This window comes from Amphimedon queenslandica, unplaced genomic scaffold, assembly GCF_000090795.2.
Source record: "Amphimedon queenslandica unplaced genomic scaffold, v1.1 AMPQUscaffold_13251, whole genome shotgun sequence".
Classification (NCBI taxonomy): Eukaryota; Metazoa; Porifera; class Demospongiae; order Haplosclerida; family Niphatidae; genus Amphimedon; species Amphimedon queenslandica.
The window spans coordinates 93863-114764 of NW_003546513.1; the positions used below are offsets into that span (position 1 = coordinate 93863).

Below are 20902 nucleotides of genomic sequence, written 5' to 3' on the forward strand. Positions count from 1 at the left end.
TGTTACATAATTATTGCTATTCACATAAAATTTGGTAATTTTCACATGTTTCAGCTCAAAGCAGGTCCATGTTAAACCGGATTTAGCTATGAAGCACCGTTTGCATGCAAAAGTTTACTAGTAACTAAAAGAATAGTCTGTATATATCTATGCACGATCTAATGAGATTCATCACCGTGACTTAAAGCACCCAATCATCACATGACCATAGAGGAGGAGTAGGAGCTAGAGAAATGTCTGAAAAGGAGTCCCTCTTGTCCCCAGAGCCTCCAATATACTCTGCTACTGAGCTGCCCGGCTATAAGCTACCTAAAAGACAAGGTGTGGTTGTAAAATCTGCAAAGACTGTATGGCTGGGAACAAAGGCAGTCTTAGGAGTGCAGAGCTCCAATGGGGAGGATGGAGGGAAGGTAATGAACCTCCTGAGTTCTTGTTAATGATATTAGCTGCACCATAGGGTCAATTCAGCTCTTCACTAGGAGTCCTTCTCTCCATGTTGGGTTGTGTAGTTGGAACTGGCAACATTTGGAGGTTCCCTCGTATAATGGCTACGCATGCAGATGAAGGAGGTTTAGTGAGACCATTCATATCCAGTATTTATCTTTATCATTAGGTGCACTGGTCTTCCTGTTGGTTTGGTTCCTGTTCTTACTCATCTGGTCCATTCCAATATGCCTCATTGAGTATGGGATTGGTAGATACACTAAGAAGTCAGTCATAGAGTCTTTTGCTAAAATGATTGGTCCATCTTACCGCTGGATGGGAGTATTCATATCACTGGAGACCCTAGCTGTTGGGTAAATCACTAAATATTGATGATGATGATGATGATGATGATGTACTACTGTAGGAGTTTTTATTCAGTGCTGTTAGGATACTGTGCCTACTATTCTGTGTTCTTTATAGTAAATAAACTACCCGATCAGCTAGAAATAGCTGAAGGACACTTTGATGACCTCATTGTAAGTATCAGTAGAGTACAGTGCATAGTCTAATGTTACCCTACTCTACAGAACAGTCCCTGGCCCATCATCTGTCATTTGATTTGTATTGGACTGGCTTGCCTTGCAATATCAAGAGGAGTCTCTTCCATTGAGCCAGTCAATCGGATCATTGTACCCACACTACTACTCATAGTCGTGTTCACCTTCTACTGGGCACTCTTCATGCCTTATGGTGGCATGGGGATCATACACATGTTCTCACCAAGTTGGAGTGAGCTTGATATTTAAATTTACAATTTATGTATTTATTATTATTTTGCAGAGTCTTTTGGTGATGCTGACCTGTGGAGAGATGCGTTGACACAAAATGCGTGGGATACAGGTATGGCAGAGTGGTATGATATTGAGTATTCATTGTTGATGGTGTTGCTGTTAAGGTGCTGGAGGAGCTTTATTCTTAACTTATGCCACGTACATGAAGAGGGAACAAGGTGTGGTCAAACTAGGATCAACAACTCCAGCACTGAACAATCTAGTCAGGTAAAGCAACAGTGAGTCAGTGAGTAGCATAAAGTACTACAAAGACTTTGGATGGTTTGTATAGCAACTTGTGATAAGAGAGTCACATGCTGTATAGTTTATTTTATATTTCATTGGTGCAGTTTGCTCTGTGGAATGACCGTATTCTGCAACGTGTTTTCGTTTGAATATTACAAAGGAAGTTCTATCACTGAAATTGTGGATGTATTGAAGACAAATGGTCCATTCAACACTGGAATAACCTTCATACAGTAAGTATGGCATATCCACACATTACAATGGCCCATTCCTGCTCATAGAATGCCACTGCTGTATGGTAGTATCAGTGGTGGAAGGTGCCTGGCTATACTGTTCTTCTTCTGTGTGACATTGGCTGGCCTGAGCTCACTTATATCAATATTGGAGCTCTGTGTCCATGTCCTTGAAGACTTTGGAAGTAACCCACCACCTCATTATTATTAATATAAATGATAATCTGTTACACAGTTAGGAGGTGGCTTGGCACCATTATTGTCTTTATCCTTTCATCAAGCATTGGACTAGCATCAGCTCTGAGTAACACGATATTTGCTAATCAGGATGCTGTTTGGAGCCAGGGGCTTATAGTCTGCGGCTCACTCCTCATCTTTTTGGTGATACGCTACGGAATATTCAAATTCAGAAAAGAATGTGTGAATGAGGTGAGTACAATCAGGACTTAGATCATTAGTATCAATTTGTTTCTTGTCACGTAGTATGGTATCAATGATTGGCCCCTGCCTTATCTATGGGTCTTCATTGTACTGTAAGTTCCAGCATCAAGTACAGTATAAGTATTATCTTGATCATTGTAGGATTGTGTGTCCCATTGAAGGTATTGGCATGTTGATTTGGTGGTTGATTGATAGCATCATAAATGCATCCGACCCATACGAGGAGCCAGGGGCCTGGTGGATGTTCCATACTACATCTTTATTCATGGTCTTTACTCAGGTATGATATGATCACCACCACTATTGTTCTATTGTACTTATTATCTCTTCACACAGTGGACTATCGCCATATGCATCAGTTTACTACTCAACTGGTATATTAAGCCAATCAAACGCATTAAGAGGTTCAACATTGAGTTTACCAAATCTTTCAGAAGCTACTTTCGTGACAGGATCCTTCCCTGGATAATAATCCATGAGCCGGAGCCAATCCTTCCTCCTATTGATGGTGACCCACCCACCACTAGCTCTGAGGCCACCATTGGTGAAGGATCTGAGAACAACTACCCCATGAAGAAGAAGAATCAAAGTCCTTCTTTTAGGAAACTGGAGATAGATGATATTAAAGATGAAACCCTTTAAACACCTAATACTATACATATACATGTACCAATGCTTATAATACAGGTAGATTGTGTACATGTAGATCAAGGCATTGTGCTATGACCTTGTTTTGCTGATTACAATATTTTTTGCTGTTTAATATTATTATTATTATCCTCTTCTGTTTTTTTCACTTTAAAGTATAAAAATACGTATAATGTTTAACAACTTGGTGGAGCCTAGTCTTAAGTATAGCAGTAAAAAGTACAAGTTTTGTGGGTGTGGTCAGCAGCACCTATATAAGGAAAACCATTCCTTCAGAAACCATCACTTGATTAGCGTCTTGCATCTGATCAAGAGCTAACATGATTTCAGCATTAGTGAAGCTCTGACTTAACGCAGTGTTAACATAAGACTCAATGCGTTCAATAGTAACCGACTGAGAGTGCTCATCAGAAAAGGCTTTATGTACCAGGGACCTGAACTGGGCCATCCTACAGGAGAGGGTGTGGCTAAATGCATTAATAAAAGAAGCAAACCTCTCAACTGATATATCACTAGTAGGAGGAGCTGGTTCAGTCTCCATGCCCCCCTCTGCTGGGCTAGTAGGGGCTGGCCCTCTCTCCTCCTCCTCCTCTTCTCCTTCGCTCTCACTGTCAAAATCATAAGGATCATATCCAGGCTCCCCTGGTCTCTTCTTATGATGTCTTTTAGCAGGTGGACCACCTTCAACACCACCAGTCGCTTTCCTAAATTAAATCAATAAATAAATTATTATTATTAATCATTGATGACCTCTTTTTAGCTGTTCTTCCATCTTCAGTTCCTCCATCTTGTTTCTTCTTTTTTGGTTTTTGAGCAACTTTTTTAAAGTAAGCAAAATTAACAAGATCAATGGCTGCCTCTGCATCAGTCTATAAATAGTAACAACATGATGTATCTATAAATAGTAACAGTGTATGGTAATGCTTACTTTCTCAACTCTCTTGCTCATTCTTGCTTTGGCGTGAGCAGTTGACAGACGAATGAGCGTCTCCAAAGTACGGGCAGTGACAGGTTGGGTCTAATAATCAGTCAATCAATCAATCAATCAATCAATCAATCAATCAGTCAATCAATCAATCAATCAATCAATCAGTTAATTAATAATATATAGTAGGGGAGGGGAACTGACCTTAGCCTTGTCATTCCCAACACTTTCCTGTGCCCTCAGTTTAGTGTATTCCATTGCTATCATATCACACGCATCTCTTGTAAGCACAGGCTATCATTAATTAATTAATTAATTAATTAACTCATTTATTAATACTTTTAATCCTCTGGCTACGTGAATGTATTTCCTCATAAATTCTTTTGACACAAACTTCTTACTAAAACCAATTAAAAGATGACATCATCAAACGTCAACTTACGATTTAGACTCTCCATGGAGGAGGTTGTTGTGTTTATCAAAAATGGGCGTGTCTTCAGACTCCTTCTCGTCTCCAAAGTTTCCAGTGCCCAGGAAATCAGCCACGCCCCCAAAAGTCAGAGCTACAAAACCAAGATTTTAATAATAATAATAATAATAATTAACCCTCTCCATCTTGCTCCTCCTCGCTCCGATAGCGGTGCATTCTAAGAACATGATCTGATATCTTCCGATCATGATCCGGATCCATCTATTAATAATCAATCAATTAATTAATCAATCAATCAATTAATTAATTAATTACTTCATCCAGTACAATAAAGAGAAGGTCAAACCTAGAGAGGAGAGAGTCCTGCATTGCTATGTTGTCCATTGGTGGTTTGTACTCGTCGTACTGAGGGGGAGGGGTAATGATGGGCATTAATTAGAATATACACCCACCCTTCCATATATGGGGTTAGCAGCAGCCAGTACAGAGCACCTGGCGTTCAGTTTAGCATGAATACCGGCCTTCGCTATGGTAACACGACCTTGCTCCATCACTTCATGTATAGCAGTACGATCCATATCACTCATCTGTGGGTTGGTTAATGGGCGGGGTCAATGTTGGCTCATCATACCTTATCAAACTCATCAATACAGACCACACCTCTATCAGCCAGGACCATAGCACCTGCTTCTAACCGTCTCTCATCTAATAAATTAATAAAGTACATCAATTAATTGAAGTTACATAAAGACTTCTCAACTTTTCATTTTTGGTGAAATTTGGCCAAAGTCCCTGTACTATAGTACAGGGACTTTTACCTGATTTTGGAGCAACTTAAAAAAATTTGTAAAAAATCCAAACTTGATCAGAATCAGCTCAAACTTTCTACACAACATAAGAACATGTATATGTATCAGGAAATGTGATAAAAACTTAGAATTCTAAACTTTCCATTTTTGGTGAAATTTGGCCAAAATCCTGTACTATAGTACAGGGACTTTTACCCAATTTTGGAGCAACTTAAAAAATTTGTAAAAAAATTCAAATTTGATCAGAATCACCTCAAACTTTCTACACAACATAAGAACATGTACATGTATCAGAAGTATTACTTGTTTCCTGGTCAGTAGTTACGGCTGCTGTAAGCCCCACCCCTGAAGAGCCACGCCCAGTTGTGGTAACAGCTCTTGGTGCAGTGTGAAGAACATAGCGCAATAACTGGGACTTAGCTGTGGAGGGGTCACCCAACATAAGGACATTAATATCACTAAACAAACAAATAAATAAAGTATAAACAACATATTAATTGTTAAAATGGTGTCCCTTACCCTCTCAGTCTGGTACCATTCTCCAGTATCTTCTCCACTCCTCCTAACAGGACACAAAGAATTGCTTTCTTGATGTGAGAGTGTCCGTGTATTGATGGAGCTATAGAATGCGACAATAGCTCAAATACATCCTAAAAACAGATAAATGAATTACCAATTACATTATTATACTTACATATTTAGGATTTCGACAGAATCTCTTAATTTTAGCAACATCCCTTGCTGAGAAGGTAGGAGCCACTTCCTTACTCAGGACAATAACATTATTGGCTATTATTAGAGTCTTGAAGGTTCCAGCTGTATAGTTCTGCTGCTTACTAGGGAGGCACCGGTAGGCCCCTACAACCTGGAGGGAATAAGGTCTGACGCTAATGTTGTATCCAGTACCATTAGCCTCAAGTACCTGAATCCTATCTCCTGGTTTACACGAGTCAGTGAGATCCCCATCGAGTATAATATCAACTGATCGTGGCAACTGACCAGCTGGTGCCTTCTCTGGCATTTCTTGAACAGTAATTGACTGATGGTCACGAAATAATGACAATCCATACTCAGTCTCCAATGGGTTACCGTCTTCGTCCTAAAGGGGCGTGGCCAGTCATTAATAAAAGTAGGTGTGGCTTACTTTAGTTGGATAGGCACTGCTGGATGGGAAAGGGTCGAGGGAGGTCAGGTCAGTATAATGGCGCTCAAGAGTCTTCTTGGTTGCTGGACAATAATGGACACTCTTAACGACCTTGGGCCGTATTAGTGAGCCTAAGGTGAGTCAGGTGACAGTCACATGACAGTCAGGTGATAGACACACCCACTTACACTTTGTTACTATGCCCTCAAGACAGACAAGGTTGCCAAGGTAACGGGAGGTGAGAGACCGAGGTGTGACGTGCTTGGATCCAAAACTTCCCTCAAAACCGACAAAGAACTCATCAAAGAGTTTCCCGTGAGCAGCGTCCACTGATAGAATGTACTCTTTCAGGGCCCGCTGTAAAATATGATGGGCAATCCAATAAAATTAGTTAAGGATAGCCCAGTTAATTTTTAAAACAAACCTGAAATGCAAGTAATTCCGGTTGGGCCTCATTTAATAACCTGTATAATTAATTAATTAATTAATATTATTATTATTAATAATTACATTGATTCTCTTTTATTATTTCGTCTCCGGAGGTCGTTCATGTTAACTATTAGTCTCTGTTTCTTTTCTTTAATTAAAGTCCTCACTTTGTCAACATACACTCCTTCTTCACTCTAGAGGAGGAGGAGGAGGAGGAAAAATAAATAAAATTATAAAGCTACAGAAGGTCCTCGTTCTAGTGATACTTCATCATCCAGAAACTCCAAATACTGTCTCTGGAATTCTCTCAGCTCTTGTTCGGCGTCCATAGCTAGTGTCAGTGTGCTTGGTCTAGAGGAGAGAGAGAGGTGTGTGTAGTGTTATTCCATGAGGTGGAGCTAATTTACCCGCCAAAGCCTCTGACCAATCAGATTAGAGGACTCACGTGCTTGCCCAACATGATAAGAGGTTGTTTCTTATCAGGAGATACTGTCCTGGTATGGAGTCCACAAGGTTAGGGGAACTGGTTTAACTTAATTCAAACTGTTACACTGCAGGTGCCATTAGTTTAAGGAGGGATCATAGGATCACCGGGTCCCTTATAGGGGGGCTACCCACCAGCCCTAGACAAAGGGACTACATGGGACTACCTTTAGAACTCCTGCCTGAAGAAACCAGCCTCCTCTTAAAGAAAGGTAGCAGCTGTTCATGTACCGATCATCTTATAGTGTCTCGTTTAGGATTGATATACATTAGTACTTATAATGAGCCACACCCAGATAATGAAACTAAGGCAGTCATTTTTATTATTACAATTGACATGATATTATTTTAATCATAGATTGTACATTCATCAGATTGTACTGATGCCATTGATCATGTTAACACTGATACTGTTAACACTGATACTGATTATGTAAATTGGAATTGGCCTTCAACAGATGAAGAGGTTACAGAATGTAATCTACATTATGTGTAACTTGAATGTAGTATATATATATAGGTCTTGAGATTTAGAGTTTACTCTGACCTATGGCAGAAAGGATATTACATAACATCTGGTTTGAAATATGGAGGAGAGTATCTAGTCTATGAAGGTATGATTAGACTAACCTATTTTGTTATTGTTGTTGTTGTTAGGTGATCCAGCTATTGTTCACTCACATTTTATTGCTAAACTGCTTCAGTGGGATGAACCCATTTCTCCTCTTTCTTTGGTTCAAGATGGTCGATTAGGAGGGAAAGTGAAGAAGAACACAATATATTGTACAGTTAATCCAACTACTGACAATGTTGAATATTTAACTCTTTCATGGTCAGGAATTTCTTAATGTTTTGACAGTTTCTTGTATATCACTACTGTTGGAGTCATATGATCGAAATAATGTGCTACAGCAACCTGTGAATGCCAGCTAGTCATAAGACATTGTGTAATTCTTGCTGTGAGTCTCCAGTTGAAAGAAATGGCTTTTTGTAGACTTGTTTTACTTGCTATTGGTGTCTGCTGTCTAACTAAAACTAGTAATGGAGATGATCTTGTTCTTGCTCTAGAAGATGAATTCAAGACATTCAACCTGAGCCTATGGAAGCATGAACTGACGCTATCAGGAGGTGGTAACTGGGAGTTTGAAGCATACCTCAACAACCGTTCAAACAGCTATGTAAGAGATGGTGTATTATATATCAAACCGACACTGTTGGAGGATCAGATTGGGTTAGCTAATGTCAAGGATGGGTTCGACATGAACATTTGGGGAGGATCTCCGGCTGACCTTTGCACTCAAAATGAATTCTATGGATGCGAGCGGACTTCAGGGGCAGGTGGGAATTATTTGAATCCAATCAAATCTGCTAGGCTCCGGACAGCAGAGAGTTTTAATTTCAAATACGGGAAGGTTGAAGTAAAGGCCAAAGCTCCTAAAGGTGATTGGTTGTGGCCAGCAATATGGATGCTACCAAGACACCAGCAGTATGGGATGTGGCCAACAAGTGGAGAGATAGATATCATGGAATCAAGAGGTAATCCCCCCAGCTATCCTCCTGGAGGATACAATAGTTTTGGCTCTACACTTCACTGGGGAATAGACTATTTTCATGAGTTTTTTTCCAAAACACACGCAACCAAAACTGGCACTGACCTTACTGCTGACTTCCACGTGTACGGCCTAATATGGAATGAGACATACATTGGTACTTATTTTGATGATGAGTCCAATGTTGTTTTAAGTGTACCAATAAATCAATCCTTTTGGTCAATGACTGGCCTAAAATCTCCACCATGGGACAATCCTTGGGTCGGTGCTGGTAACAATGCTCCCTTTGATCAGGAGTTTTATCTTGTCATTAACTTAGCTTGTGGAGGGACAGTAGGGTATTTCCCAGATGGTAACGGTAAGCCATGGAGTGATACCAGTCCTCATGCGGTTAATGAGTTTTATGATGCTAAGGCACAGTGGTATTCAACATGGGAAGGAGAGAGCAGTGCATTGCAAATTGAGTCAGTAAAAGTGTGGGTCTATCCTTCAATATCTACTGTTAATGGTCACCCAATAAAGACAGAGTTTGTGAGGGACCCTGCTACTACTGGTCCTCATTACTCTAATTGAAACCTGTAGAGACAGGCTAGTGGTAGTGTGTGGGTGTGTGTGTGTTATTAATTTAAAAAACAGAGTTGATTTTGTTTTTAGTTGCTTGAATTTTTTGTGTTTTTGTACTAAAGACAAAAAATTTAATTATTTGGGTGTGGTGGTATGCTCTTGATTGTAATAAAATGGGCTACTGATTACACATAGCTACCATTACTCTTCCTGGCCTGCAGCAGAACAGTCACAGCTCCAGTCAAGAATAATCTCAAGACTTGATTTCAAAGAAAGTAAGTGAAGTAGACTCTCCAGTAACTACACTATTCATGCATGTATCAGTTCTGCATTCTGTCCCTATTACATAGTGTATAAATTACAAGTGTACGGTTGCACTAATGAATCTACCCAAAACATTTCAGAATCTATTCTTCATTCTTAGCCAATAAGAGCTCATACAGCATATGTAAATCATTTAGTCAGCTATAAGTACTGATGGATCAATAGCAGTGTACTTGTATTGAGGACAATTTGAGGTGCATTGTTTGTTGAGCCCAACAAGTCTACATAGAATGAAACATGCCAAGAATAGTCCTCTAGTGAGTACTAGCTATTCTTGGCAACAAAAATTTGCATGTACTTCATGCAAAGTTTGACAAACTTGCTGCACACATAACAGTGTAGATTGAAATAGCTTAGTGAATCAGGCGCAATTAAGGAGGAGTAACTCCGAGTAAGCATGCAAGTATATACAACAGAGCATGAAAATACTACAAATTAAATATACTGACGTTCCATAGTAACTTAAGATTAACAACATTTGTGACGCTCCATAGTAACTTAAGACTAATAACATTTGTATAGCAAATGGAGCAAAAATAACACCAACAGTTTATGAGAGGAGTGAAATAACATACCATGAACTGTTTTGATGTTTAAAATAACAAACACGATGAATCTATTCAGTGATATAACATACCATGAATTGTTTTTGATGTTTAAATAACAAACAAGAGTTAATATATTCTTTCACATTAGATTAAGGATGAAGATGCAGAGTGTCTGTACTGTTTCCATTTTGATGTTTCTCTTTGTGCAAGCTGCCAATGGGAGACAACTACGTCTTGCTCTGGAGGATGAATTCAACACATTCAACCTGAGCCTATGGAAGCACGAGATTACACTATCAGGAGGTGGTAACTGGGAGTTTCAAGCTTATCTCAACAATCGTTCAAACAGCTATGTCAGAGATGGGATACTCTATCTCAAACCAACACTGATGGAGGATCAGATTGGGCTAGCTAATGTCAAAGGACAACCGAATGGGTTTACTTTCAACATTTGGGGAGGAGCACCTGCTGATCTCTGCACACAGAACCAATTCTATGGATGTGAACGTGTGGCAGGCCCAGCTAATGAATGGAGGTATTTGAATCCAATCAAATCTGCCAGAGTAAGGACAGCAGAGAGTTTTAATTTCAAATACGGGAGGGTTGAAGTAAAGGCCAAGCTACCAATAGGTGACTGGTTGTGGCCAGCAATATGGATGCTGCCAACACACCAGCAGTATGGGATATGGCCATCAAGTGGAGAGATAGACATCATGGAATCAAGGGGCAATAGTGTGGAGGATTACCCATTTGGAGGCTATGAAAGTTTCGGATCAACTCTTCACTGGGGAATTGACTACCTCCACAATTACTTTGATCAGACCCATGTTACTAGGACACCAAATGTAAACTTGACTGAAGAGTTTCACGTGTATGGCCTAATATGGAATGAGACATACATTGGTACTTATTTTGATGATGAGTCCAATATTGTTCTACATGTGCCAATAAACCAATCCTTCTGGTCTAGGACTGGCCTGCAGTCTCCACCATGGGACAATCCTTGGAAGGACACAGAGATGAATGCCCCCTTCAATCAGGAGTACTACCTCATTATGAATTTAGCTGTTGGTGGAGTGACTGGCTTCTTTCCTGATGCACCCAATAAGCCGTGGCAAAATGGTCACTCTCATGTAGCGAACCAGTTCTATGATGCTAAGGATGATTGGTACCCAACTTGGGATGGAGAGAATAGTGCACTCCAGATTGACTCAGTGAGAGTATGGACATATACTGATGATGATAATAGCACTGGATCCTCTGGTGGAATAATGGTCTCCGCTGTTTCATCTGCTGCTATCTTCATTCTTGCTACATTTGCCTTCCTTATTGCTGCTAATTAACAATCATCATTACACTCTGCCATTTTAACTTTTACTTGAACTAGCTGCTGCTGCTATTGTCATTGTTACCCCCTTTCTTTTGATATTTAAGCTGCTTAACAATTATATTTTCCTTTTTATTTTTTGCCATCATAAGCTTTTTTCATTAGATGAATTCATTACAAATATAGTCTATAGACTCAGGAACAATATTCATAGTTGAGCAGCTTAACTGCTGAGGTGTAGATGAGTGCTGAGTGTATGCTACAACCAATGAATCCAATTACAATAGCACACCCACCAACTTTACTCACTCCAGCTTCCTAAAGGATGGACATCAAATGTATGTCTTGTTACTATTTCCTGTTCTTACTCTTGGTCACAACTAGCAATGGGAGAGAGCTCACTCTAGCTCTAGAAGATGAATTTGATACATTCAACCTGAGCCTGTGGAAGCATGAGATTACACTCACTGGAGGAGGTAACTGGGAGTTTGAAGCATACCTCAACAATCGTTCAAACAGCTTTGTAAGAGATGGTGTATTGTATATCAAACCAACACTGTTGGAGGATCAGATTGGGTTAGCTAATGTTGAAAATGGTTTCACTATGGATATATGGGGAGGGGCTCCGGCTGATCTTTGCACTCAAAATGCTTTCTTTGGCTGCTTACGTAAATCAGAGAAGTACACAGGAGGATCTATACTGAATCCTATCAAATCTGCTAGACTCAGGACAGCGGAGAGTTTTAATTTCAAATACGGGAAGATTGAAGTAAAGGCCAAGCTACCAATAGGTGACTGGTTGTGGCCAGCAATATGGATGCTACCAAGACACAACCAATATGGAGTATGGCCATCAAGTGGAGAGATAGATATCATGGAATCAAGAGGTAATGCTATTGGTTATTCTGAAGGAGGCTATGACAGTTTTGGATCAACACTGCACTGGGGAATTGACTATATGTACAACTTCTTTCCTCAAACTCATAAATCAGTTACCATAGGGACCACTTTAGCTAATGACTTCCACGTGTACGGCCTAATATGGAATGAGACATACATTGGCACTTATTTTGATGATGAGTCCAATGTTGTTTTAAGTGTACCAATAAACCAGTCTTTCTGGTCTAGGACAGGACTATCAACAACGTATTGGGACAATCCTTGGGTGGGTGCTGGTAACAACGCTCCTTTTGATCAAGAGTATTACCTCATTATGAATGTAGCAGTGGGTGGAACCACTGGGTTCTTCCCTGACGGACCTCATAAGCCGTGGAACAATACAAGTCCTACTTCTGTCAACCAGTTTTATGATGCAAAGTCCTCATGGTATCCAACTTGGGATGGTGACAAGAGTGCATTGAAGATTGATTCAGTAAGAGTTTGGACTTATTCAGATGGAGCTACCAACTCTCCTGGTTCAGGAGGTGCCAAAGAAACCGTCTCACCATTTCTTGTTAGTTTATTTCTAATACTTGCACTATATGCAACTGCTACTGTTATGTAATAGTATATACTGTTACTTTTAACTGGTAGTATTCTGCTGAAGTTTTTTAAAATGATGTTGCTTTCACTTAAAATTAATGCAAAAATGAGTCAAATCTATTTTTGTTTCTTGTCATTTTTTGCTTTACTGCCTTTCATCTTAGCAACAGCTATCTGCTGCATTATTGAGCAACTTTCCACAAAAAGACAAATCTAATTATATATTCATAAATATCAGTCATTATTATTATTTTTATTATTGATTACCAGTATTACAAAGCACTCCAGTAGTAGAGGTATTGATAGAATTAATGATATAAATACACCAGTTGAATCAAAATACTGCTCAGATAAAAACTGGCTAAAATAAATAAATAAAACTTGCAATTTCATAAAATCATGACTCACTGAGAATTAGCAGCTGCCCATTCATTGATATATTCACCAGCAAAACAAACCAAACCTGCAAAGAATCATTATTTTATTTAATTAATCATTTATTGACAGTCTTTAAACATGTACTTATGTTGTGTAAAACTTTGAGCTCATTTTAATAAAATTTAAATTCTTTACAAACTTTTAAAAGTTATACTCAGAAATTGGGCTAAAGTCCCTGTACTATAGTACAGTGACTTTGGCCAAAGTTCGCCAAAAATAAAAAGTAGAGAATTCTCAGTTTTTATTACATTTCCTGATACATATACATGTTCTTATGTTGCGTAGAAAGTTTGAGGTGATTCTGATCAAGTTTGGATTTTTTACAAATTTTCAAAGTTGCTCCAAAATCGGTTAAAAGTCCCTGTACTATAGTACAGGGACTTTGGCCAAATTTCACCAAAAATGAAAAGTTTAGAATTCTAAGTTTTTATTACATTTCCTGATACATATACATGTTCTTTTGTTGTGTAAAAAGTTTGAGGTGATTCTGATCAAGTTTGGATTTTTTACAAATTTTTAAAGTTGCTCCAAAATCGGTTAAAAGTCCCTGTACTATAGTACAGGGACTTTGGCCAAATTTCACCAAAAATGAAAAGTTTAGAATTCTAAGTTTTTATTACATTTCCTGATACATATACATGTTCTTTTGTTGTGTAAAAAGTTTGAGGTGATTCTGATCAAGCTTGGATTTTTTACAATTTTTTAAAGTTGCTCTAAAATCAGACAAAAATTTTGGCTAAGTTTTGCAAAAAATGAAAAGTAGAAAACTCTAAATTTTTCTGATGCATATGAAGTAAAAAATTACCTAATATTAGAAGTATAGCTGATAATAAATATGGCCTCCTCCTACATACTAATATACACACAAGACAGAGTAAGTGAAAAATAATGACAGCAATTAGAAATGGTTCACTCCAATTGACCTGTTATAATAATACAATAAAATTACATAAAAATATTCAAAAAATTACTTTTGAAATGACAGCCAATAAAAGACCAACATCAGTAGAAATATCACGATCTTCTTGTAGCATATCAGCTCCAACTACTTCCACTGTTGGAGCCACCATGTTTAGTGGGCGGGGAAAGAGAATAGTTATTAAATGCGTGGGTGTTGGTTGCTTTTGAGGGTGTGGCTGTAAATCTGTCATGGCTGGTATTTCAGTGCCTCCTTGTGATTTGCCTTCAGCTGATACAGAAACAGCTAAAGAAGGAAAATATGAATGTAAGGACCTTTAAAACACTTTGAACTAATATTAATTTATTTTGTAGACCTGGATCACACTGCTGATGTGCAGTAAGAGTCTATTCTAATTTTATTTATTAATTAATTTATTAATTTATTAATTAATTAATTTATTTATTTATTATTTTAGAATACATTCTTGTATCCTCTTACTAATAATAATACAATAATTATAATTAATTAATTAATTATGTTACTTCTTTAACAGTACAAAGGGGGAGACACCCTTTCAGAAGCTTTTGAACAAGTGAGGACATAGCAACACATATATATGTATCAGGAAAAATGGAGAAACCTCTACTTTTCAATTTTGGCAAAATTTGGCCAAAGACTTTGTACTATATAGTACAGGGACTTTGGCCTGATTTTGGACCGACTTCATAAACTATATTTTAGGCTGCGGTTGCCATGTTTGGGTATATGACAGAGATTGATAAAGTGAGTCCTTCCTTTAAAGAGACAGTGACAGCTGAAGGTGATGATATCCTTTCGTTGCTCTATCACTTTCTGGACGAGTGGCTGTTCCTATTCTCAGCTGAACCTTTCTTCATACCCCGGGTTGGTTTATTATTGTCATCATCATCATCATCATTATTATTATTATTATTATTATTACTATTTAGTATATTAAAATAACTGATTTTGATACTGAAAATTTTAAGATTACGTCAGAAGGGTGAGTAACCAATGTAATTATTATTTATTTATTTATTTTAGTTTTGGTGAGGTATTTGATCTCAGCAAGCACCCTCAAGTGAGTAATTAAATTCATTGAGTCAGCTGACAGTCACATGACCATAGGGAACTGAAGTGAAGGCCATTACTTATTCAAACATGCAGGTCTTCAGCGAATCAGAAACTCACGACGTGTACGTGATTATTGACATTTAAAAAATAGTACTGATCATCCAGTTATATTTTTATAATAATTATTATTAATTTTAATACAAACAATATGAACTTTATTGAAGTGTGTGTGTATGTATATCTGATGTTAGTTCATCAGTGTCTGTGAATACAGTGAATATGTATTTATCACAAACACATCACTTTACATCAGACACACACACACACACACACAGTTACATAGCATTGGATAGATCTGATAATAATAATAATGGAGTTAAATGGCACACACGTCAGTACAGGCAGCTGCTTCCTCTTGAAGCTCCTTCACTTGCTGAGTCTTCTCTTTGCTAGTTGCAACAGGTTCAATTCTTAATCATTAAAATATAATTATTATAATTAATAATAGGGTTATACTCTTACTCTGAGATTCCAAGGGTTCTTAAAATGGTCTCATTAGGACAGTGTTCCCCAGGGACCTCCTCTTTATGAAACAGAAGGAGTTCTCCTCCCTTACGAACTACGAGTAGTCCACCATTTTGCAGACCGTCTCCACTAAAATTTCCTTCAATTTTCTTTTGTTTTGCCTAAGGAGAAGAGAAGGAGGTAAAATGAAGAGAATGGAGTGTATCATTTTTATTTTACGTCAGAAATTGCTTTTTTAGAAATTGCATTAAAAAAGACTGTTTTTAGAACACTAAAGAGTCCAAACCTACCGTACAAGATGAGAGTAAAATGAAGTATGTTATTTCACTTACCTCTTGAATTGAAGGTCTTTGTAGCATTTTTGTTTCTCGTCTACATAAACTTCACCGGCAAGAAAACGTTTTGCCACAAACTCTTCAGCCCCCAAATTCTCCAGACCCACCCCGACCAGTTTCACTCCATTCTGTGACAGTGTTGGCTAGGAAATGGAGTTTGTATGGTACAACATTAATTGTTTATAGTAAGCAACAAGTACTAATATGGCAGATACTACAAGTATTATGTAATATTACAGAATGCCCTCATGAGTTTTGCTCAATTTACAATAAGAATTAGCTCCTTCCTTACATATTAACACTAGTAAGTAGCTCTCGCCTACCTCTATCTCGCTGACATTAAAAGCTCCGAGCCGACATATTTGTCATCCAAATCTTCTCAAAAACATGATCACCACATCATTGTCTTTCCATAGACCAGACACAGGAACCGTCTAATGAAAAACAGGAAAGAGAATGTATTGATTGAAAATGAAGCAGGGAGTCTTCTTTAGGAGCTCTACCTCTTTAGTCTGGACGCTAGTGATGAGATTATCTTGTATCTTTTCTAAAATAGAAGGATCAGGAACAGCAGGGGCCGCTGCTGCTGCTGCTGCTGCTGTAGCCATTGCTTTATCTGTTAGCTAGTCCAAAATAATGAGCCACACCCATCACTCAGCCACTAATTGCATAATCAAACACAAGAGGAAATCATATCACATTTATTTACTATTATGTAAGACTGGTCTGTGATAAAAATGATTATAAAAACTATAGACTCTAGGAAACATTGTGTGTATTTAAACTAAGAGATGATATATCATCAGTTTTGTGTGATTGTAACCTTTGTCACACAAACATCACATCATCCATAGAATAAACACACTTTCATTATATGATATGATAATAATATGATACAAGATTACATGATGCTATTTTAAAAGTAAGTGAGACTATAACAATATTTACTAATCCTTTCCATAAATGGATGGATGGATATATTTTACTTCTTCCATTTCTCAGTAACTGAAGGTGGCTCTGTTGTCCTAGAGTATAAAGTTAAAGAATAAGTTGCTATTTCTGATTACTCAAGTATATAATTAAAGCATAGTCTATTTAATATTTATTCATTTGCTTACTTTGTGATTCCAAGAGCTTTTATTATTGTTTCATCAGTACAAAAGTCTCCGGGGAATTCTTCTCTATGGAGGAATATCAGTTCGCCTCCTTTTCTAACGATGAGGAGTCCGCCATTTTGAAGACCGTCTCCTTTAAGATTACCTTCAATGTTCCTCTCTCGTGCCTTTAAGAGAAAGGACACATGATTCAATTATTATGATTTAAATGTGTGCAAGATAGACTGACCACAAAAGACAGTAACCACTCAAATTTGCTTGTATAAATAATGCATTATACTGATGCCTACCTCTGCCAATATCTTGGATGAGTAGCTGGATATAACGGCTTTAAGAGCTCCAAGGACGCCATACCTGGCAACATAAGGCAGCAATGTATCAACTGATTCACATTATTGGCGTCTACCTCTTAAAGTTGAGGTCTTTGTAGCATTTTCTTTTATCATCAATGTAGATGTCGCCTGCAAAATACTTATTCTTCACAAAATCTTCTACCCCAAGACTTTCCAGACCAATCCCAACCAGTTTAATCCCATTAGATGATAATGTTGGCTGGAGAAAGAGAGGATTCATAACAAGTCAATACAATCCTCAGTGTACAAATAACGAATTAGCACTGTTCAACCTGATATAAACATCATTGGATGAAAGATGTTAGTGGATGCCAAGTTCAACTACACACACACACACACACACACGCACACACACACACACACTGGCTGGCTGGCAGTGGCTGCTAATTCAATTATATACACAATCTGTGACATGCTCAGTGGTGAATGTGGCATGCTGAAACTTCAGTGCTACAAATTTCATAAATTGCAAGAATTGTTTTTCACTGCAAATTTAAGGTATTCAAGAGCCAGAGTTAGTATCTTTATAGTGCTTACCTCAATGTGGCTGATTTTAACAGCTCCAAACCGACAGATCTGTCATCCGAAACGACGGAAAAACATGATCACCACATCATTGTCTTTCCATAAACTCTCAATAGCAACTTTCTGAAGTTTTAAAGACAAATAAAATGAATTATAAATGAGTTCTGCCACATAGATCTAGTCTACCTTTCCAGCTACAACTGGGAATATGGAGTTAGATCTGATACTGTCCAATACTGGAGAGGAAGCAGAGCTGGTGGCCATTGTCCTTCAACAATCGAATTAACAAGTTTCTAAATGACATAACAAGTTCTAGTCTTTTATAATAAAGTAAACTAATTAATTAAAATTTAATTGAGCCACACCCAAGTTAATATATTTGACTATGAACTGAAAATAATTGTCTGAATTATTATTTCTTTAATAAGGAAAACAGTTTTCCCTTCCATTCGACCAATTGACCATTCAACCATTGTCTATTGTGATCATATGATACATAGAAAGCACTTCCAACCAAAGCTCCACCCACTAATGGATAGAACACTCTTTTAAATAGGCCCTCTGTGTGGGAGAGAGGGAGGGAGAGAGAGATAAGATGAGATGATTACAAATATTTAAAAACTTTTTAACATACTTTTTCTTGCAATTAGGTATCCTAGCAACGTAGCTCCACCCACAGACCCACCCAGAACTAACGTACTGTCTTTGCTTATCCCATAATAGTGTAACCACTCTGTTTTAATTAATAATTATTAATCAATTAATAATAATTAATTAATTAACATTACAAATTGCCCATACCTTTAATATTGTGGTATTTTCTCAATGAGTTTCCTTTAATTGTTTTCCAGTTGCCCTGAACAGTATCATCACGTGATGCACAGCACATTCATGTACTTACCTCATATTTCGAATACTCTTCACAAACTGCTCGTCGTATTTTACTGATTTCATTTTGTAAAGGAAGAACTTTCATTTCATATTCCAATTTAGGAATCTCCTTTGGATATATAGACCAGGAATACTCTTTCTAATGCAGTTATAATACATGAATTGATTCATTTTCAGTCAATACCTTTTTATCGTTCACCATTTTACTTTAGCTCCACCTCACTCAGGTACCCACGTGGTGGCACGTGGGCCAGTAATAGGTGGGGCTCGAATTAAACCACGCCTTCAATAAACACAATGGCTACCAGCAAAGAAGAAGAGAAGAAGCTCCTTCTTGAAAACTCCCCACTGTACGGTCGTATGTCTGTAGTGTGTCATACAGTGATATTCCTCTATGCCACTGCCTTCTGGATTAACATTGGAGTCTTCCCCGTAACTTCCTTTATATCAATATTATTGAGTATATATTCTTTCTCATTTTAGTTTTTAACAAAGAAGTTAGGGATAGACACGGTCATATTTGGTTACCTCCAGACAGTCTCAGCCATTGCTCTTCTCCTCGGTGGGCCATTGTTTGGTCGAATGGGCGATATCTTTGGAGCTAAAATTGTCTTCTTGATATCTTTTGGAGGATCATTCTGTTTTTATTTCATCATGGCACTCGCTAATAATGCATTCCAGCTCTTTATATCCCAGCTGTTCTCATTTGCTATGAACGCAATGCAATGTGAGTGAGTGTGTTTAAGACCCAGTACTTAAGAATTTGATACTTCGCCAGACCCCTTGAGATTTTAAATTGTTTTTAGGTGCTCAAATGGTGATGACTGATGTCACAGGTACAAGAGGTATGCACTGTGCTATTTTTAGCTATGATGTAATGGTAATTGTTCTATTTATAGATCGTGCAGTAGCAATGGGACGGCTGACTGTGGCATATGGTTTAGGAATGATTGTAGGACCCACTCTTGGAGGGTGGGTCACTCTCTTCTTCAACGAGCAATATGCAGCTGGTTGGTTCATATTATTAGTATTATTATTATTGATTATTATTAATTATTAATTAGCTGCAGCTGCTTCTTTGATGGTTCTGGCATTTCTTATCATTTTGGTTGTGATGCCAATCAAAACTAAAGACCCTAGAAAAGTGGAAATACTTGAAATACCAGCAACTAATAATAATGGTAACGGTAACTGTAGTAATATTGTATGCTGGATAAACCTTTCTCTCTCTCTCTCTCTCTCTCTCTCTCTCTCTCTCTCTCTCTCTCTCTCTACATCAGATAAGAGTTTGTTCAATTTCAAGGCCATCTTCTCCCTCCTGCTCATACCCCAGGTGTTCTATCTCATCGGAGTCAAGACACTGGTTGGTATTCCAGCTGGAATATTCCACTCAATGTTCTCAGTGGTTAATATGGAGAGGTTTGATCTAACTCCTGAAATGAACGGATACATACTAACTTACATTGGGATACTGACTGCAGTGAGTCCCTAGTGTACTGTGTACATGAGCTTTGGTATTCCATGAATGTAAATTATGAATTAGCTATACATGTACATGTCTATGTACACAAGTATTTATTAATTCTGGTATATTACCTTCAGTTAATGCAAGGTATTGGTATAAAGTGGTTCACTAGTAGATTCAGTGACTCTAAACTCATTCGTGTCTCCATTATTGTCATGTCATTGGCTTATCTTATGTTGGTAAGTGCAGCCATTACCTCTTCCTGTCTAGTAATCTTTATTTAGGTTCCTGTCAATACAATATGGCTCCTTGGTATCGTGTTGATCCCAATGGTCATGTCACGTAGCTTGTTGAACACGGGTTGCTTCAAGCACATTAACCAAGAGCGTCTCTGATCAGCACACTGGTAATGATTACCAATAA

General features: G+C 37.9%; 11 protein-coding genes across 11 annotated transcripts; 7 read left to right on the forward strand and 4 right to left on the reverse strand.

Annotated features, from left to right (window-relative positions):
- The first annotated feature begins 192 nt into the window (after positions 1–192).
- Positions 193–3007, forward strand: LOC100631955 (uncharacterized sodium-dependent transporter HI_0736-like). The gene is made up of 13 exons (XM_003388413.2): positions 193–410; positions 458–569; positions 614–797; positions 851–962; positions 1014–1215; positions 1267–1326; positions 1382–1484; positions 1607–1735; positions 1784–1920; positions 1971–2164; positions 2219–2268; positions 2318–2456; positions 2513–3007. The coding sequence occupies exons 1-13, from the start codon at positions 234–236 to the stop codon at positions 2816–2818; spliced, it is 1905 nt and encodes a 634-aa protein (XP_003388461.1). The 5' UTR covers positions 193–233; the 3' UTR covers positions 2819–3007.
- Positions 2971–6957, reverse strand: LOC100632081 (zygotic DNA replication licensing factor mcm3-like). Its single transcript, XM_011407286.2, has 20 exons — positions 6828–6957; positions 6643–6755; positions 6557–6596; positions 6321–6489; positions 6133–6263; positions 5911–6087; positions 5683–5853; positions 5508–5638; positions 5292–5446; positions 4811–4884; positions 4632–4766; positions 4495–4584; positions 4356–4440; positions 4192–4312; positions 4089–4149; positions 3954–4043; positions 3753–3842; positions 3575–3693; positions 3319–3528; positions 2971–3273 (listed from the first exon to the last, which is right to left on the reverse strand). Exons 1-20 carry the CDS (start codon positions 6888–6890, stop codon positions 3075–3077), a joined length of 2424 nt encoding a protein of 807 aa, XP_011405588.1. The 5' UTR covers positions 6891–6957; the 3' UTR covers positions 2971–3074.
- Positions 6958–7019: 62 nt separating this feature from the next.
- LOC100632206 (tRNA-splicing endonuclease subunit Sen34-like) lies at positions 7020–7892 on the forward strand. The gene is made up of 5 exons (XM_011407287.1): positions 7020–7074; positions 7119–7256; positions 7419–7510; positions 7565–7658; positions 7702–7892. Exons 1-5 carry the CDS (start codon positions 7020–7022, stop codon positions 7890–7892), a joined length of 570 nt encoding a protein of 189 aa, XP_011405589.1.
- LOC100632332 (beta-1,3-glucan-binding protein-like) lies at positions 7404–9253 on the forward strand. Its single transcript, XM_019999645.1, has 3 exons — positions 7404–7510; positions 7565–7658; positions 7702–9253. Exon 3 carries the CDS (start codon positions 8025–8027, stop codon positions 9165–9167), a length of 1143 nt encoding a protein of 380 aa, XP_019855204.1. The 5' UTR covers positions 7404–7510; positions 7565–7658; positions 7702–8024; the 3' UTR covers positions 9168–9253.
- A 73-nt stretch (positions 9254–9326) lies between these two features.
- On the forward strand, positions 9327–11553 carry LOC100632457 (beta-1,3-glucan-binding protein-like). The gene is made up of 2 exons (XM_003388417.2): positions 9327–9433; positions 10179–11553. Exon 2 carries the CDS (start codon positions 10186–10188, stop codon positions 11371–11373), a length of 1188 nt encoding a protein of 395 aa, XP_003388465.1. The 5' UTR covers positions 9327–9433; positions 10179–10185; the 3' UTR covers positions 11374–11553.
- A 64-nt stretch (positions 11554–11617) lies between these two features.
- Positions 11618–12987, forward strand: LOC100632585 (beta-1,3-glucan-binding protein-like). Its single transcript, XM_003388418.3, has one exon. It carries the CDS (start codon positions 11683–11685, stop codon positions 12859–12861), a length of 1179 nt encoding a protein of 392 aa, XP_003388466.2. The 5' UTR covers positions 11618–11682; the 3' UTR covers positions 12862–12987.
- On the reverse strand, positions 12877–14384 carry LOC100632712 (transmembrane protein 18-like). Its single transcript, XM_003388419.2, has 5 exons — positions 14249–14384; positions 14083–14200; positions 13248–13302; positions 13107–13200; positions 12877–13052 (listed from the first exon to the last, which is right to left on the reverse strand). The coding sequence occupies exons 1-5, from the start codon at positions 14345–14347 to the stop codon at positions 12957–12959; spliced, it is 462 nt and encodes a 153-aa protein (XP_003388467.1). The 5' UTR covers positions 14348–14384; the 3' UTR covers positions 12877–12956.
- Positions 14385–14390: 6 nt separating this feature from the next.
- Positions 14391–15632, forward strand: LOC100632838 (protein archease-like). Its single transcript, XM_003388420.3, has 8 exons — positions 14391–14502; positions 14550–14574; positions 14654–14664; positions 14739–14770; positions 14920–15081; positions 15147–15199; positions 15241–15277; positions 15325–15632. Exons 1-8 carry the CDS (start codon positions 14427–14429, stop codon positions 15412–15414), a joined length of 486 nt encoding a protein of 161 aa, XP_003388468.1. The 5' UTR covers positions 14391–14426; the 3' UTR covers positions 15415–15632.
- Positions 15436–19252, reverse strand: LOC100632965 (prostamide/prostaglandin F synthase-like). The gene is given in 15 exon segments (XM_019999647.1): positions 15436–15740; positions 15793–15956; positions 16015–16081; positions 16128–16273; positions 16454–16564; positions 16634–17155; positions 17249–17412; positions 17536–17599; positions 17652–17797; positions 18136–18246; positions 18310–18684; positions 18758–18856; positions 18925–18979; positions 19025–19153; positions 19199–19252. Coding segments are annotated over 6 exon segments (687 nt in total). The 5' UTR covers positions 16739–17155; positions 17249–17412; positions 17536–17599; positions 17652–17797; positions 18136–18246; positions 18310–18684; positions 18758–18856; positions 18925–18979; positions 19025–19153; positions 19199–19252; the 3' UTR covers positions 15436–15646.
- On the reverse strand, positions 17113–18033 carry LOC100633093 (prostamide/prostaglandin F synthase-like). Its single transcript, XM_019999640.1, has 5 exons — positions 17962–18033; positions 17652–17797; positions 17536–17599; positions 17249–17412; positions 17113–17155 (listed from the first exon to the last, which is right to left on the reverse strand). Exons 1-5 carry the CDS (start codon positions 18031–18033, stop codon positions 17113–17115), a joined length of 489 nt encoding a protein of 162 aa, XP_019855199.1.
- A 13-nt stretch (positions 19253–19265) lies between the features above and the next one.
- On the forward strand, positions 19266–20896 carry LOC100633219 (solute carrier family 22 member 18-like). Its single transcript, XM_019999646.1, has 8 exons — positions 19266–19446; positions 19498–19741; positions 19821–19859; positions 19914–20024; positions 20079–20195; positions 20295–20494; positions 20617–20718; positions 20764–20896. The coding sequence occupies exons 1-8, from the start codon at positions 19312–19314 to the stop codon at positions 20872–20874; spliced, it is 1059 nt and encodes a 352-aa protein (XP_019855205.1). The 5' UTR covers positions 19266–19311; the 3' UTR covers positions 20875–20896.
- The last annotated feature ends 6 nt before the right edge of the window (positions 20897–20902 follow it).

Coding starts and splice junctions, on each gene's coding strand:
- LOC100632081 (XM_011407286.2), bottom strand. CDS start 6,890: ATGGACGCCGAACAAGAGCTGAGAGAATTCCAGAGACAGTATTTGGAG. Junction 6,088..6,132: donor GCAGTGCCTATCCAACTAAA/GTAAGCCACACC, acceptor ACGCCCCTTTAG/GACGAAGACGGTAACCCATT. Junction 4,313..4,355: donor GGAGGAGCAAGATGGAGAGG/GTTAATTATTAT, acceptor TTGGTTTTGTAG/CTCTGACTTTTGGGGGCGTG.
- LOC100633093 (XM_019999640.1), bottom strand. CDS start 18,033: ATGCCACATTCACCACTGAGCATGTCACAGATTGTGTATATAATTGAA. Junction 17,600..17,651: donor AAAGACCTCAACTTTAAGAG/GTAGACGCCAAT, acceptor TTATGTTGCCAG/GTATGGCGTCCTTGGAGCTC. Junction 17,413..17,535: donor CATCCAAGATATTGGCAGAG/GTAGGCATCAGT, acceptor TTTCTCTTAAAG/GCACGAGAGAGGAACATTGA.
- LOC100632332 (XM_019999645.1), top strand. CDS start 8,025: ATGGCTTTTTGTAGACTTGTTTTACTTGCTATTGGTGTCTGCTGTCTA.
- LOC100632585 (XM_003388418.3), top strand. CDS start 11,683: ATGGACATCAAATGTATGTCTTGTTACTATTTCCTGTTCTTACTCTTG.
- LOC100632457 (XM_003388417.2), top strand. CDS start 10,186: ATGAAGATGCAGAGTGTCTGTACTGTTTCCATTTTGATGTTTCTCTTT.
- LOC100632838 (XM_003388420.3), top strand. CDS start 14,427: ATGGCTGGTATTTCAGTGCCTCCTTGTGATTTGCCTTCAGCTGATACA. Junction 14,503..14,549: donor TAAAGAAGGAAAATATGAAT/GTAAGGACCTTT, acceptor TTTATTTTGTAG/ACCTGGATCACACTGCTGAT. Junction 15,200..15,240: donor TTTAAGATTACGTCAGAAGG/GTGAGTAACCAA, acceptor TATTTATTTTAG/TTTTGGTGAGGTATTTGATC.
- LOC100632206 (XM_011407287.1), top strand. CDS start 7,020: ATGATAAGAGGTTGTTTCTTATCAGGAGATACTGTCCTGGTATGGAGT. Junction 7,075..7,118: donor CCTGGTATGGAGTCCACAAG/GTTAGGGGAACT, acceptor GTTACACTGCAG/GTGCCATTAGTTTAAGGAGG. Junction 7,257..7,418: donor CAGCCTCCTCTTAAAGAAAG/GTAGCAGCTGTT, acceptor TACATTCATCAG/ATTGTACTGATGCCATTGAT.
- LOC100632712 (XM_003388419.2), bottom strand. CDS start 14,347: ATGGTGGCTCCAACAGTGGAAGTAGTTGGAGCTGATATGCTACAAGAA. Junction 14,201..14,248: donor TATTGGCTGTCATTTCAAAA/GTAATTTTTTGA, acceptor TTATTATAACAG/GTCAATTGGAGTGAACCATT. Junction 13,201..13,247: donor TGGGCAGCTGCTAATTCTCA/GTGAGTCATGAT, acceptor TATTTATTTTAG/CCAGTTTTTATCTGAGCAGT.
- LOC100631955 (XM_003388413.2), top strand. CDS start 234: ATGTCTGAAAAGGAGTCCCTCTTGTCCCCAGAGCCTCCAATATACTCT. Junction 963..1,013: donor GACACTTTGATGACCTCATT/GTAAGTATCAGT, acceptor CCTACTCTACAG/AACAGTCCCTGGCCCATCAT. Junction 2,457..2,512: donor TATTCATGGTCTTTACTCAG/GTATGATATGAT, acceptor CTCTTCACACAG/TGGACTATCGCCATATGCAT.
- LOC100633219 (XM_019999646.1), top strand. CDS start 19,312: ATGGCTACCAGCAAAGAAGAAGAGAAGAAGCTCCTTCTTGAAAACTCC. Junction 19,447..19,497: donor TTAACATTGGAGTCTTCCCC/GTAACTTCCTTT, acceptor TTCTCATTTTAG/TTTTTAACAAAGAAGTTAGG. Junction 20,719..20,763: donor CATTGGCTTATCTTATGTTG/GTAAGTGCAGCC, acceptor ATCTTTATTTAG/GTTCCTGTCAATACAATATG.